Genomic DNA, 16,553 nt, shown 5'->3' on the forward strand with positions numbered 1-16,553 from the left:
TAGAATTTGTAGCACTTTGTTCTCATACAGTGTTGCAGAGATTTTGCCAGATGTAGCACTTTGAACTAAGAACAAAATGTTCCAATTTTGTTTCGCCCGACCACAAAACCTTTTGTCACATGCTTTTAATAACGGCTAAATGGCTTGTTGCAAACTTTGTGTGTAATGTGAGATTCTGCCCTCCCAGTAATGGCTTCCTTTTTGCGATGTGACATTATAAAGCAGCACTGTGAGTTTGTCGGCTAATGTTGACTCATCAACATAAAAATTCTACCCAAGAAATCGAAATTGAGAGGTTTAAAAGGGATTCCTAACCTATGTGCTCTTCCTAACACAACACAGGAAGACACACGTGGGCTCATCTATTAGACTGTGTAAAATTAACTTTTTCTGGACTCTGGCCACAACCGCAGTCTTAAAATATCAGCAAAGAGTGTTACGGTCAAAGGCATTCTGACTAATATCGCTACAAGAGGATGACGGCCTGCTCTGCCAAGGGCAACTAGTCTCCACCTTTCACCAACAGAATATTTTTCGAAGAACATCAAAGTGAAGTCTGAATGAATTTTGCCATCTTGGCCGGTACGCAGAACAGCTGCATTTCTTCTTGTTGCTTTTATAAGTTTTGTATGAAGTTAATCAAAAGCTTTTTAAGGCCGGCTGCACATGAGCGTGAATATTCCGCGGCGAAGCCCGTCACGACGCCCCCCAGAGACCCCATACTTACCAGCGGATCCGGCGTCTTCGCTCCCGCATGACGCTTCCCCGCCCACCGCCGCCGCGTCACATGACACGCCCACCGCGTCACATGACGCGGCCGGCCATGTCATGTGACGCGCCGGCCGCGTCATGTGACGCGGCGGCGGTAGGCGGGACAGCGTTTTCACGCTATCTTCCGCTGTGTTACAGCGGGAGATAGCGTGAACGGACGGCTTCCATTGACTGCAATGGAAGTCGTCAGCGCGTACACCTGCGGCAAATAGAGCATGCCGCGGGTGAGGACGGGAGACTTCATGGTGCGGAATTCCACGGTGGAATTCCGCACAGTGTGCCCTGAGCTATTAGGTTCAATAGAACCTAATAGCTGCGGGCAACGCAGCGGATTTTCGCCGCGAATTACGCGGCGGAAATACGTTCGTGGGAAGGAGGCCTAATGGAATGCAAATACTTTGACTCCTCAGTTACTGCGCGATTGTTCCAAAATAAGACAGAAGTACTAGAGATTTTTCAAAGTCTTCAGTTTCTCATGAATAAAGTTTAGAAGCTTCTAGAGTCAATCCATGTTTTTTTTCCATATGGACCCTACAAGTTGCAAATGAAGAGAGTCTTCTTGTTCTCTGGTGCCAAGTAAATAAACTTTATCTACCGGAGCAGACGATTTGCTCAAACTTTGCAAAAGTAGACCCATTCTAGGGTAGGGTGGTTAAGATAAGTATTTCCTATTTTGCAAACACCCCCCACCGTCTTCGAAGGAAAAAAGAAAAGTGACACCCTGACCTTTTCATGCTTTTACAAGAAGCCATCCCGTTCTTGTCTACACTCACTTGAGTGGCAGTACCAGACACTGGCCTTCAACAAGAGTGGCACGGTGTCGGAAAAAGTGGGCGGATTGGCTTACATCTTCCTGATTAGGGAGCTCCCCAATTATTAGACCCTCATTTAATCACACATCCTAGACATATGGCTCATAAAGTACCTTGAACACTTTGACTTCCAAGAACGTATATAATACGTCATGACTTCAAACATTTAGCACTTCTAAGGGCTAGAATCATACTAAAGCTCAAATGATGCCAGGCTCATTAATTTAGGTGCCATATTCAGGGCTCAGCAATTGTCTGAAGTCAGGAAGTAAATGGTAAGTTTTACTTCTTGGTGTGTGTAAATTAAGGTTGGAGAGTAGGGTAGGGGTGCAAGTGCCATCAGGAAAGAAGGGCACAGCCTGTAAAGGTGGCCATACACATAAGACAGAAGCAGGTGGGTGGTTGGACAACCGCTGAACGAATGATTGTCTGCTCCACGATCAACTTGCAGATGTAGCCACATACATTCTAGTACGTATCGGCTGATGCAGCTATTCAAACTGGCCATTCATATTCAAAGATACCGGGCAATGGGCAAATAGTGTTTCTAAGGATATTGTTTAACCCTTTCCAATCCACTGTCTGACATCTTGAGACATTCTGATTGAGGGCTGTACAGCTTCCGATGTTGAAAGACGTCCGGCAGGGAATTCTTACTGTATATTACTGGCCGCTCTGTTGTCGGGGACTTCTCCAGCATGTCCAATACCGCATGTGCTGACTCTAGCCAGTAGGTGGCGCCATTGTATAATGGCAGAAAGAGAAAAAACCCCTAGGAAACCCTGAATCCGAAATTGGATTGCAAAGGGTTAATGGGAAAATCATTCATGGATGGAAGATCTTTTATAAGCTCTTCTGTCTATTGGCTGAAATTTTCCACCACAGCCCAATTCTTTCCAGATGCTGACGGTGTCATTCGTCATCTAAAATGATTGTTTGTTGTTAAATTTCATGCGACGGGCATTCATTAAGGTTGAAATCGTCCATTTTCATCAACTCAACTGTAATGTGTATGGGGACCTTTACTTTCCGCTCTCCCATTGTACAGTATTTGGTGACCTGGGGGAGCAGGAAATATAGGAACCGTTTTTCATGTTACCCCTCTTATCAATCAGAGAGAATATCAGCCCTCTGGTCACTTTTAGGCTGGGCAGCCCTACGTACCTTACTTTCTCTGCATTGCAGATGACCGCGGCGGGTCGCCATTGATTATGCGCAGTACATTTTTTTTTTACTGTTTGTATTTCCCACACTGATGCGGGTATCGGTGGCCTATATGCAATAATAATAGTGTATAGGCTGCGGGTCGGGCGGCCTCCATTGACATCAATGGAGGCTGTCCGTGCGGAATCCACGGTAAATAAGAGTATGCTGTCATTTTTTTTCCCTCCGCTCACAAAATACGCAATTCGTATCCAAGAGTGTGAGCGAAAAGGCGATTTCACATACTTTGCATTTTGCAGTGGATCCTCCGTACAGACGCCGATTACGGATTCCGCAATAGGAATCCGCCCGTGTGAGCCCAGCCTTAGGGGTTCTTTATTTTTGCACTAAAGGAAGGAACAGATGAGCAATTTCATACCTAGGAGAACAAAGGCAAAAAGGCTGGCACTACTTCATAAGCAAAGTACTGGCTGCACATCAAGCACCATTACACAGAAAGACTAACAAACAAGAGATGTGCCATAGCTGCCAATATTAGGAATAACAATCATCTTTATTAGCACAACTACACGCAGGTTAAAAACATTTAAAAGGTCAGCAGACGAGTCCAATGCAAATATATCAGGGCATTCATGAGTGAGCAGACATATTAAATAGTGGTATAAGAGAATACAGAATAGTAAACAGCTTATAGGTAAGGAGAGCTATCAGGGCGACAGGCGTGGAGTATCTCACTCGCAGGCTCCGTATGGAGACATTGTCATTCCTTAGTTAATCCTAGGATTGACTGACGATAGAACTTTTTTGGAGAGATCCTTCATGTCCGTTTGATATTCCTCCTGTCTTATAAGCGGTTTATAAATGCATTTGCACTTCTTTGCTCCATGGGACAACTTTAATGGGATTTTCACCCCTCCATTTGTTCACTAGGAACTGTTTTGTAACTACCGTATATACTGGAGTATAAGCCGAGTTTTTCAGCACAAAAAAATGTGCTGAAAAAGCCCCCTCAGCTACCGAGCGAGGTAAAAGACAAACAAACAAAAAAAACCCTCAATAGTCACCTCTCAGCCGACATCTGTGTCCCCGGCGCGATGCTCTCCCCGGCGGTGTGGCAAGCTGCTTCAGTCTTCTCCCCGCTGTCATCTCCCTGGCTTGGTTTTGAAATCCCCGCCGTCAGCCCTGTGATTGGATTACTGAATGGCTGTGATGTCATTCTGAATGGCTGTGATTGGTTGATCGTGCACCTAATTGGCCGGCGCGCGATCCAATCACAGCGCTTACTCACACAGCGGGGATTTCAAAACCAAGCCGGGGAGATGACAGCGGGAAGACTGAAGCAGCTTGCCGCACCGCTGGGGACAGCATCTCGCCCGGGACACAGACGCCGGCTGAGAGGGGAGTATTGTTTTTTTTTTACCTAGTATATACCCGAGTATAGCTCGGCTTATACTCGAGTCAATAAGTTTTACCAGTTTTTTGGGGTAAAACTTATTGACTCGGCTTACACTCGGGTCGGCTAATACTCCAGTATATACAGTACATTATAGGGTGTGTGCTGAATGAAACTTGTTTCTTTGAGGGATCCTTCTTGCTCATCTGTTACCTATCCTCTGCCGATCATCAATTTATATGTATTTCTTTGCTCCATGGGATAACTCTGTCTAAACAGACATGTGGTTTTCTATTGATTGAGGGGGTTGGAGGGATGCTATCATGTCTTATGACTCGTTGATGAATGCTCTGATATATTTGAATGGGCCTCTTCTGTTGGCCTTTTAAATGTTTTTAACCTGTGTGTATATGTACTAACACAATTATTGTTATGGCGCACCGCTTGTTTATTAAGGCTCTTTTATACGGAACGCTTACAGTTCAAACGAGCGAAAATGAAGGATAATCGTCCAGCGTAAACGCAGCCAACGATCAAACGACAAATCGGTAGTTTTTCCTTCATCGTTCCTATTATGCAGCATAAGAATCATCACGGGCTCGTTCAGTTGTTCTCATTCACAAATACAGCAAATGTAAATGAATGAACGATTTCTCGTTTGAACGAACCAACAATGTATCTGCCTGCATAAACGGGCTGCCCAAGTGAACGATGACATCAGTCGCTCGTTCAAACAAGAAATCAGAAGCTCTAATCGGACCCATAAGGCCCATTTACCCGCAACGATTATCGCTCAAAATCAGTTCAAACAATGGCATATGAGCGATAATCGCTGTGTGTAAATGCTGCCATCGTTGATGATGATTTTAGGCCCAATGCCGACAGACGGATTTTCGCTGCGGAATTCGTGTCCACAGTAATGTCCGTTCATAGACATACTAGGTTAAAAGGTTGTCTCCTGCCCACAAATGGAAATTAACTGCGATTTTCTGCTTGCGGGGAAGAATCGCAGCATGTTCTATTCTGTTCAGAAAATCGTACGGATGGCTTCCATTGCAGTCAAGGGAAGCCATCTGTCCTGTGCTACTTCGGCAGTGAGCATTGCAGAAGTATCGCGGGGATCCGCATCATAGCTCAGCACCAGCGCGTCTTGCGCTGCACTGCACATGCGCGCCGGCTGAGACACTCGCGGTGGATCCGGACAGGTGAGTATAAGGTCTCTGGGGCACCGGGTCTGATTCCGCTGCAGTTGGAATCTGACCCGGCCGTGGGCATGAGGCCTTAAGGTGAGCTTAAAATCCATCCTTCAGATGGAGAGCGATAACAGGGACCACACGCTAGGTTCTGTATGTCACAGAGTATGGCCCCCCCTGCACACAGGCGGAAATTCCGCAGCGGGATTTCCCGCAGAAGTTCTGCCCGGGCCGGCTGGAATAGGATTGCATTACAAATGCAATCCTATGCAGACAACTGCGATTTGACCGCGTGAATACACACACACGGAAAACAAATCGTGGCATGTTTTATTTCTGTGCGGGTCTCGCAGAGGCCCGCACAGAAATGTCAGTAAAGACCCGCCGGCTGGGCGGCAGCCGACACATCACAGAGCTTTGGAGACGCCGGGAGCGGGTGAGCCGCAGGTCTCTGCAGGGGCACGGGTCGGCATCCCGCTTCGATCAGACCTGGCCGTCTGCAGGCAGCCTATATGGTATTCTGCCAACAGCCCGTGCGAGAACAATGGAGCTGTGTGCAGAGCTTAGACCACATGCTGGGCTCTGCAAACAGCTCCTGGAGGCCCTTTTACACGCAAATGAAGCTGATAAAGTGCTAATGAACATCAGTGTCCATTCACACTTTATGCAAAACGATTGCTAAAACGGTCAATCATTCAATCGTTTGAAAGATTGTCTTTGCATGTAAATGGGCCTTTACGCTTTCAGTTTTACACCTAATCACAAAATGCACCTAAATCAGCAATCTGTCAACTCTATTATGTAAATATATACAGGTCTCTGGATCCCAAAGAATTTTGGTCTAGTCAGCCCTGGTGAATATGTGAAGGTCTGTCCATGTGGCCATAGACAAACGGGACATGTATGAACTCCGCACGTTGTATTTTGACTTTTAGGAAGTGTTGTGGGTCTTAGGCTTTGCTTCTTTCAGACTTTTAGCTACAAGCTTGAATCTTTATGCACTTACAAAATGTTAGACTTTGATACAAGTTGCATGAAGGTGCCTATTATTCCTTATTGTATATCATTCAGATTTCTTTGCATTAGTCAAATGATGATAGTAGCTAAAGCTGTGAAGTTATACACCGGCCTCTCAGTCATCTGCAGAACGTCAGTAGACAGGACATCTATTCCACCGAGCACTTACCTTACACTCACAGCCCATCTCATATCTCTGATTAAGACTTTTCTTCTGGGTCTGAGTAAGTGAGTCCCATGGCACAATGAAGTCACACAATGTGATGTGCATTTTTCCATTGCCCTCTGCTTTACCTGGAAAACAGGAAATAGTCACAATGCTTAGAACAAATCTGGACTGGATACTGCAAACTGGATATATTATTATACATGGTATACTCATCATAATAGTAAGTCATGCAGGCATTCTCCGGATTATTCTTCTCTTATAAGAGTAAAACTAATATATTATCACTAAGTAAGATATTAGTAATTGCCTCCCAACAACCAAAAAAGCTAGCCGAAAAATTAACATTTATTAAATAAACTAAAAGCATAACTGACAAACAACATACAAATGTGGCGGGCCTGGAGAGATACCGGCCACCGAAGTAACCAAGATGTAGAGGAGGTCATATACCATGTATGATGCACAGAGCAACAATTCCTCAAAACATCATCAAGAATGATAACAAGCATTGCAGAGTATTTTTACACAGGCCGACAATCGCCCAAAAAGTAAAAAAAAAACAAGCAATTGTGACCGATAATTATCATCCAGTGTAACAGTGGAACCCAACAGGGTACAGAGTGAGACATCGCGCATTAGTTGCTGGTTGCCTTGTTTCAGCTCACTAATGAGCGACTTCTCACTCAGTGTAAACAGGCAGTTGCTCATCTTTGAAGGACTGCCTGTTCACGGTGAATGGAGCGAAAGGAACTACTCAAGAAAAACATAGCAGGCGGCTATATAGGGATATAAATACAAGGCCCTATTACTAATTTCCATTCTTATTTGATAAACACTTCCAGTAGCAAGCAGACCAGGCAAAATGCATATGAAGGAGCTTGACTGGGTGCAAAATACTGATGAATAGCCACTTGCGCCTACCACTGAAGAGGGGGGGGGGGGGGGGGGGGAGTATGCTTACCGTGTTTCCCCGAAAATAAGACAGTGTCTTATATTAATTTTTGTTCAAAAAGGTTTAACTTTTTTACATGTATAGCTGCCTGGACACTATTTAAATTGACTTTTTTAAAATTATCTGTTAGCAGGGCTTAAATTTGGAGTAGGGCTTTTATTTCAAGCATCCTCAAAAAGGCTGAAAAATCATTTTGCATCCTCAAAAATTCTGGAAAATCATGCTATGTCTTATTTTCAGGGTATGTCTTATTTTCAGGGAAACAGGGTAGTACTGTGTGTGCAGTGTTTTGCAAGCTCCTCCATATGCATTTTATCTGGTCTGCATGCTGCTGGGAAGTGCTGCTTTCACCTCCCTTGTATTTATACCATCCTATCAGTAAATATGGCCGCCTGTTATGTTTTTGTGTGAAAGAATAAAAGCAATAGTCAATGGGACAGCAGTTGGGTACTCGACAGCCATCCTGTGTATAAGTATCCTAAGCCTATAGAGAATAATCGTTCCGAAAACAGCTGCTCCATACTGGAACCTATCCCTAAAATGCCCTTCTATACCCTAGGCAATCGCCCAACGGCCGGTTGAAATATTGGGTGTCATCATTTCACGGCTTGCTTCAGTGCGATGTAGGGTTTATTATTAACCCCTCCCCATGATTTATCCTTTGATATCAGCAGTATTGTGCTTTATCGATCTTGGGCATAGGGCAATGCATCGGAGCTGGTGATGTGTGTGTGTATATCTTCTGTGATGTCATGATGCATTCGTTTATTCCTTGCTATGTATGTATTTTTCTTGTTCAGATCCATATGGACACTTTGTGGATTCTTCTACATCTAGGATCCCACAGGAGTTAGGGGATTGCTGCTGTGCTCTTGGCATAGTTGTCCACATCATTTCTCATTTACATATTGGGATTATATTTGGTATATGAATTCCTTTTTCCAGGGTCCCAATATATATGTTTGATTGCATTCAATGGGAGCTACACCTGCAGTACCAGCCACGATGGACAGCGTGATCACGGCCCATACTGACAGGGAATGAGCTGATCGGTGGGGATTCTGAGCAGTCGATCCCCATTGATCAACTATTGCCAGCTTATACTGAAAACAGGTCATCAAAAATCCCCAAAATCATGAACAACTACTCTAAAGTTGGCATTTTATAAGACTGCAGTTCATAAAGAGCTACTAGTATCATTCATGCTTACATGAAAACAAGTAGATAACCTGTCCCAGGACCGTGACAGTAGTAGAAAATGCATCCACTTAAGAAGCGGCCAACCACAAGTTAGTGAAGCAGAGCTGCTGAGCCAAAAACACAGGTTAGTGTAGCTCTATGCTATACTGCTGAGTGCAGGCCACAATGGAGTGAGTTTGGATGAGACTATTCCCCCCCCCCCAACACACACACACTTGGTACCGCCCATATCATACTGTACAGCACTTCCATATGGGTGCTGCTGACTGTGACTGTAGTAGGAGCCACCTTCCGCTAGACTGGTGAGTGGGTGGTGCGTGTCTGCACCAATGTCCTCTATAGTATAAGACCTAATAATTATTAGGAAATTATAGTACCAGTGTTTCTGGTGGTGCAATGCGCCACACAGCTCTGCTACATGCATTTCACACACACAGCTCTGCTACATGCAAGTCTCACACACACACAGCTCTGCTACATATAAGTCAGACACACAGCACTGCTACATACATTGTTCATCCCATACAACAGGGATCAGAAGCAGCACAGCACTGGAGATGAAGGACCTGTGATGATGTCACTGTCATGCTCTGCCCCTGATCACATGATGGTGACACCCATCCCGAGTGAATGACTTACATGCTCAACCCCTGATCACATGACTGTGACGCCATCAAAGGTCATGCATCCTTGTGCAGATTACGGGCGGACTACAAACCCCCAGCAGCCTCAGATGCTATGGAATACTTTCAAACACCTAGCCGGATAGCAGCTATGTGCATACAGGACCTGTGAAGAAGTCACTGTCATGTGATCAGGGGCGGAGCATGTAACTCCTTCACTGGGGATGAAGGACCTTTGATGACTTCACTGTCACGTGTTCAGGGGCGGAGCATGTAAGTCAATCACAAACCCACTCACTCACGCACGGACAGATAGACTGGTTGCTGTTAGTTTGATTAGGTGTCAAGTCCCCCTCTATTGGCCCACATATATACATAAATAAATACTATATATATATATACATACACACACACACACACACACACACATTTATATATAATTGTTTAAATATTTCTGAAGGCTCTCCAGAGTAACGACATGAGAGAGAAAGTACTGCTCATCAGAGCAGACATATTTCAGGTCTTCCTATAAGGCATTAGGAGATAGGGTAATTCTAATATCCATAACAGTGAAGGGTGTTATAAGGGGACCCGACTTATATTAATAATTTCCATGCTTTCGGCATGTGATGTGTCTACATACTTGTGGACATGTATTGTACAATACATGACTAATCTCCATAAACAGGCATATGCACTGCTTCTTCAATTTGAAAGGAAATGGAGCCATCAGCTAGATCTTAAGTAATATTCTGTACCCCCTTCATTGCCTTTCATCATGAGCTAATCGAGAACCGTCTGCTGATAAGTGTCTTAGAGGATCGTAAACAAAAATATTTTCGATGGATTTTTTTATACCATGGCAGCCTACGAAGAAGAAGGCGTAGGCGCCGGACCAAAGACAACAGAAGCCACCTGCTTTGCAGAAGATCATTTAGCAAAATGATTTAGAAAAATATGTATAAAACAACACAACTGCGTGACTCTTCCCATCACTTGTCCAGCTGCCGTCTCCGGGCATGCCAAGTTTGTCCATTTCAGATCGAAATACCACTGAGAATGGAATACAATGCTGCCTGGCTTGTAGGAAAACAAAATACAGCTGACGTGGGGTTAAAATGTTATTAAAATAACCCGTAGCATCATAAGCCCCTATTAGCAAGGAACTGCGCAAATGTTCTGGGAACAAAACTATCTAATCCAAATAATAGGAGATTAAAGGTTGAAACAATATTTGTCAGCTCTTGTGACTCGTCTGCTTCATTAAATGCCTGCATTCCCCAGGAAATTACAATTCTGGAGCATCATGCCTTAGGACTCTGGGTTGTGTCGTTCCTCTGTTATTCCTCCTCGATACATATGAGTAAATTGTCCACCTGGGTGTTGCCATGCTCCTTGTCCAATGGGTGTGTCCTTACAGAGTCTGATAGTGTCAGCACTGAATAGACTGGGTCAGAGTGTGCAGGGAGTGTGCAGTGTTGCCATGCTCCTTGTCCAATGGGTGTGTCCTTACAGAGTCTGATCGTGTCAGCACTGAATAGACTGGGTCAGTGTGTGCAGGGAGTGTGCAGTGTTGCCATGCTCCTTGTCCAATGGGTGTGTCCTTACAGAGTCTGATCGTGTCAGCACTGAATAGACTGGGTCAGAGTGTGCAGGGAGTGTGCAGTGTTGCCATGCTCCTTGTCCAATGGGTGTGTCCTTAGAGTCTGATCGTGTCAGCACTGAATAGACTGGGTCAGAGTGTGCAGGGAGTGTGCAGTGTTGCCATGCTCCTTTTCCAATGGGTGTGTCCTTACAGAGTCTGATCGTGTCAGCACTGAATAGACTGGGTCAGAGTGTGCAGGGAGTGTGCAGTGTTGCCATGCTCCTTGTCCAATGGGTGTGTCCTTAGAGTCTGATCGTGTCAGCACTGAATAGACTGGGTCAGAGTGTGCAGGGAGTGTGCAGTGTTGCCATGCTCCTTTTCCAATGGGTGTGTCCTTACAGAGTCTGATCGTGTCAGCACTGAATAGACTGGGTCAGAGTGTGCAGGGAGTGTGCAGTGTTGCCATGCTCCTTGTCCAATGGGTGTGTCCTTACAGAGTCTGATCGTGTCAGCACTGAATAGACTGAGTCAGAGTGTGCAGGGAGTGTGCAGTGTTGCCATGCTCCTTGTCCAATGGGTGTGTCCTTAGAGTCTGATCGTGTCAGCACTGAATAGACTGGGTCAGAGTGTGCAGGGAGTGTGCAGTGTTGCCATGCTCCTTTTCCAATGGGTGTGTCCTTACAGAGTCTGATCGTGTCAGCACTGAATAGACTGGGTCAGAGTGTGCAGGGAGTGTGCAGTGTTGCCATGCTCCTTGTCCAATGGGTGTGTCCTTACAGAGTCTGATCGTGTCAGCACTGAATAGACTGGGTCAGAGTGTGCAGGGAGTGTGCAGTGTTGCCATGCTCCTTGTCCAATGGGTGTGTCCTTACAGAGTCTGATCGTGTCAGCACTGAATAGACTGGGTCAGAGTGTGCAGGGATACAACACCTACTAGTAACACTCTATTGTCAATTTATTCATACAGTCCTAGTAGGAATAATTGAGGAAAAGCACAGTTCTTACAGTAGATGCTCCACAATTGTTAATTAAAAGTTTTTACTAAAACAGGCATATCCAGAAAAAAAAGGAAATGCTTACACACAGGGTACTCGGAAGCCAGAGTTCGAAACCTAGAAGTTTGTTAGTGGTCCCTAACTTTTTGGCTGATTTTCCTATTGAGATCAACAAAAATAAGATTATCACATGTAACTCCTTCTAAATCCACCAACTCTACAATGCCAGCAATCCTATCGTTTTCCATCAATGTAGTGACTATAGTGGTCACATGGCAGTGCAGCACATCATTGCTGCAAAGATGCAAACAGAAACCAGTAGAGCATCATGGGAAGCAGCCCAGATCCTCATTGGATGATGCTTTGCTGTTGTTTGCACACAGTTTTAAATCTATCAATTCAGTTTTCCATGTAGATTGTACTTTTCTGCTGTCCTGCTTTTTGCAATCCACTTACAGGTGGGCGCAGGTCCTAAACCTGTCATTCTGCCAGTACTGTATTGGCTGGGACTTCCTCACTTACTCTTCCCATGCTGCCTTGCACAGCCCTGCTGCAATGTGAATGGTCGTGCCTCTGCTGTATGTAGCAACTAGCAGTGCCCCGTGTCCCGGTTACTAGAAAAGGCAAATGCCTATCAACAGGCAGTGCAATGCAAAGGTGCTGGAAGGGAGACCCCTAGTGGCAGGCACATTAAACTTCATTTTCAGAGGTAAAACAAAAGTTTCAATGCAAGTCTGTTCCATAACTGATGATGAACTCATAGGCCTAATGCCCCCGGACGGAATTCCGCGGCATTTCACTGCGGCTATTACGTTCTACTGAACCTCATAACTCAATGTACATGCTGAGGAATTCCATCGTGGAATTCCGCAGCATGAAATTACAGGAGCGGTATACAAGAAGAAAAGGCCCCCGGCGCTCCAGTGGTCTGGATATACATAGGAAAGGACTTACTTTGTAGGGGTGCCTGGTCCACGGCACCCCTCAATCCCAGAAGGCGCATAGTGTAATACGTTAACAGAGATGTTATCCAAGGTTGCAAGGATAGACGTTTATTTCAAATGAGCGCAGCGCGTTTCGGCTTCTAAATAAGCCTTTGTCAAGCAGCATGAAATTACCGGCGGGCATACGCGGGGACGGCTTCCATTGTAGTCAATGGAAGCCGCCCGTCACGCTATACTTCCGCTGTAGCACAGCGGAAGTATAGCGCAAATGCGCGCCCCGCCCACCACCGGCCGCGTCATATGACACAGCCGGCGCGTCATGCGGGACTTCGCTCAGCAGATCCGGAGGTAAGTATGGGGTCTCTGGGGGTGGCACCGTGACGGACTCGGCTGCAGTATTCTGCTTGCGGAGTCCGTCACGGCCGTAGGCTGATAGATGAGCATAAGTTATGTGACAAGTCAGTGACCACTTAACAGTTGAGTAAGGGCTTATTTGTCATGATGTGTCATAAATAGTATAGAAATGTAAAAACATCTGTCAGCTATTAGAAACGTTATAAAAGAAACAAACCATACAATGTTATCAAAATCAGACCCAACACAGCCGCATATAAAAGAACGAACCTGCAATCAAATATTCCTTCTTTCCTCCAGTCTCCAGCGTCACTCCGCATACAGCTGAAGAAGGAGCTGTGAAGATGTACTGTATGTCCTCGGTAGGTCCCTTGAACATCTACAAGACATGTGAAAGATACAGACACGGTATGAATGGCTACATCTATGTTTAGGAATATGCATAAGCAATATGTTCCTGAAGGCAATCAGCTGATACTACTGGAACAAGGAAGGGTTCCGATTCCACATTCCTTCCAAGCATGTTGTTACTTAACCTTTTCACTGGCAAGGATATATGTATTGTGTCACAACTATATACACTTGCCACTAGAATAGTAGGTCTAGAACTTAGATCTTGATATTGTATTAACGGAGTATTCTGGCAAACCACAGTGAAAGCTATATGCTTCATACGGTGATCACATAGAATTCTGCAATGTAATATTGTAACTTTTTTTACAAGGCCGCAGAGATACGGCTTCACCTGTGGTCTCCCATCCTTTTTAGGTCTGGCTATAGGTTCTACCGTAGGGATGGCTGCATTTCAATGGGGAGGTTGCAGCTCTGCTGGGGGAGAAGATGGCTAGAAGGCCGGAGGAGTGTTTAAACTTGGGACTGGGGGGATGGCAATCAGAGAGATAGAGAGGAAGACAGTGATCCGGAACTAAGTAATGAAAATCGGGGTGGAGCGGCAGGAGGGGTTAGTACAGTTAGAAATGGCAGAATAAAACTTTTAAACTGTATAGTGACTAATGCTAGAAGTCTGACCAATAAGGTTGATGAACTCCGAGTAATAATGTCTGAGGAAAACTATGACATAGTGGGGCTAACTGAGACCTGGTTGGACAAAAGCTGTGACTGGGAGGTTAACATACAGGGTTATAGTTTGACCAGAAGGAATTGTAAGAAAATGGAAAGGGGGGGGGTTGTTTTTCTGTATGTAATTTCCTGTTTAAAGCCCACAATACGTGAAGATATATGTGAGGGAAATGAACAAGTGGAGTCTCTATGGGTAGAAATACATGGAGGAAAAATGAATAAAATCCTCATGGGGGTTTGCTATAGGCCACCAATAGAGATGAGCGAGTATACTCGCTAAGGCTAACTACTCCAGCGAGTAGTGCCTTAGTCGAGTATCTGCCAGCTCGTCTCTAAAGATTCGGCTGCCGGCGGGGGGCGGGGAGCGGTGGGGGAGAGCGGGGAGGAACGGAGGGGAGATCCCTCTCCCCCCCTCCTGCTCACCGCTGCAACTCACCTCTCACCCCCGCCGGCAGCCAAATCTTTACAGATGAGCAAGCAGATACTCGACTAAGGCACTACTCGCTGGAGTAGTTAGCCCTAGCGAGTATACTCGCTCATCTCCAGCCACCAAATGTAACAGAAGCCACTAAATTTCTATTACTAAGGCAAATGGATGAAGCGGCAAATCACAATGAGGTCGTTATAATGGGGAAATTTAACTATCTGGATATAGACTGGGAAACTGAAATTATGGATTTCATAAAGCAAATGAGTTTTTATCAATAACTAAACATACTTACCTTTCCCAACTTGGGCAGAACCCAACTAGAGGGACGGACATTTTGGACGTAATATTAACCAACAGGCCTGACAGAATAAGAGGGGTGCAGGTGGGGGCACCTGGGAAACAGTGACCATAATATAATAAATGGCAAACTTTTATTTCAATAGGGTGTTTTGTCGGGGGCCACAAAAATACCAAACTTCAGGAGGCTAAGTTCTTAGAGATGTCCTTAACCTTATTAATTGGGACAATGTCCTCAGGATAAAAGGAATAGAGGAATAGGAGAAAACTAACCCTGAACTGATCTTCAACTATATAAACAGTAAAAAGTTTAAAGCAGAAAGTGTTAGCCCTTTAAAAAGTAAGGAGGGAAGAATTGTACAGGGTTAAGAGGAGAAAGCAAATATACTAAATACTTTTTTGCCAGTGTGTTCACTCAGGAAAATGAAGTGTCAGGTGAAATGCAAAGTGATAAACTAAACTCCCCATTAAAAGGGCTGTCCAGTTGTAAACTACTGATAAGCCATCAATAACAGATTGTCAGGAGTTTGCCACCTGAGCCCCCTGCTAAGCTGTTTGCAGGGTCAGAGTATTCATACAATGGAGCTGTTTCTGCGGGAAGCAAATAGCTCCGTTCCCATTACAATGGTCAGGCTTTGTATTGCAGGCCAAATTCCCCTTCACTTAAATGCAAGCTGGGCCTGCAATATCAAGCCTGGCCACTGCAATGGGAACAGAGCTGTCTGCTTCCTGCAGAAATCAGCTCAGTACCCAAGCAGTTAGGCCCAGTGAGCAGCTGATTGATAGAAGTCCCCGGAAATGGAACCCAATTGATTTACTACTGATGTCCTATCATGCTGATAGGCCATCAATGATTTACAACTGAAGAACATACTTAAATTTCACCAGTCTAACTTAGGAAGAACCGCCTTAAAAAGATTAAAATACACAAATCGCTGAGTTTTAATAGTATACACCGCCAGGTTCTAAAGGAATTAAGTAAGGTGATAGACAGACCATTCTTATATTTAGGAACTCTATAGCGACAGGGTCTGTTCCACTGGATTGGTGCATAGCAAATGTTGCGCCAATAGTCAAAAGGGAATTCACAGAGGTGAGAAAAAAACCTGTACAAAGACATAACTCACAGAAAAAAGCCAAAAATGCACCATCTGATAAACTGCAGGGCAGACTTAATCACCATTAGACCCTGGTAGAATCCAGAGAGCCAAATTGCAATATGTTCAATGCCGGCTAGCATACAACAACCTGATCAGCTTGTACAGGGAGGTAAGTTCTAGACGGGATCGGGGAGTCATTGGATCTTGTGCATCTCGAATTCACCAAACATTTAAAACTGTGCCGCATAAAAGGTTGGTATATAATGAGAATGTGTGTAAGTGGGTAAGTAACTGGTCAGTGATAGAAAACAGAGGGGGGTTATTAATGGTACTTACTCTGATTGGGTCACTGCTACTACTGGGGTACCATAGGGGGCACCGTTATTAGTGCGGTACCACAGGGGGCGGTTTTGGGTCCTGTTCTTTTTAACATATTTATTAATGGCACGGTAGAAGGATTGTGCAGTAAAATAG

The 16,553-nt window shown here is 44.9% G+C and overlaps 1 protein-coding gene across 1 annotated transcript in view; it reads right to left on the reverse strand.

Annotated features, from left to right (window-relative positions):
- Positions 1 to 16,553, reverse strand: part of TIMP2 (TIMP metallopeptidase inhibitor 2) — a 58,306-nt gene that overhangs the window by 8,034 nt on the left and 33,719 nt on the right. Inside the window, exons 3-4 of the mRNA XM_066587654.1 lie at positions 13,443 to 13,551; positions 6,520 to 6,644 (exon numbers count right to left, since the gene is read on the reverse strand). Coding sequence (XP_066443751.1) covers positions 6,520 to 6,644; positions 13,443 to 13,551 — 234 coding nt within the window. The remainder of the gene's footprint in view (positions 1 to 6,519; positions 6,645 to 13,442; positions 13,552 to 16,553) is intronic.

This window comes from Eleutherodactylus coqui, chromosome 13 (genome assembly GCF_035609145.1).
Source record: "Eleutherodactylus coqui strain aEleCoq1 chromosome 13, aEleCoq1.hap1, whole genome shotgun sequence".
Classification (NCBI taxonomy): domain Eukaryota; kingdom Metazoa; phylum Chordata; class Amphibia; order Anura; family Eleutherodactylidae; genus Eleutherodactylus; species Eleutherodactylus coqui.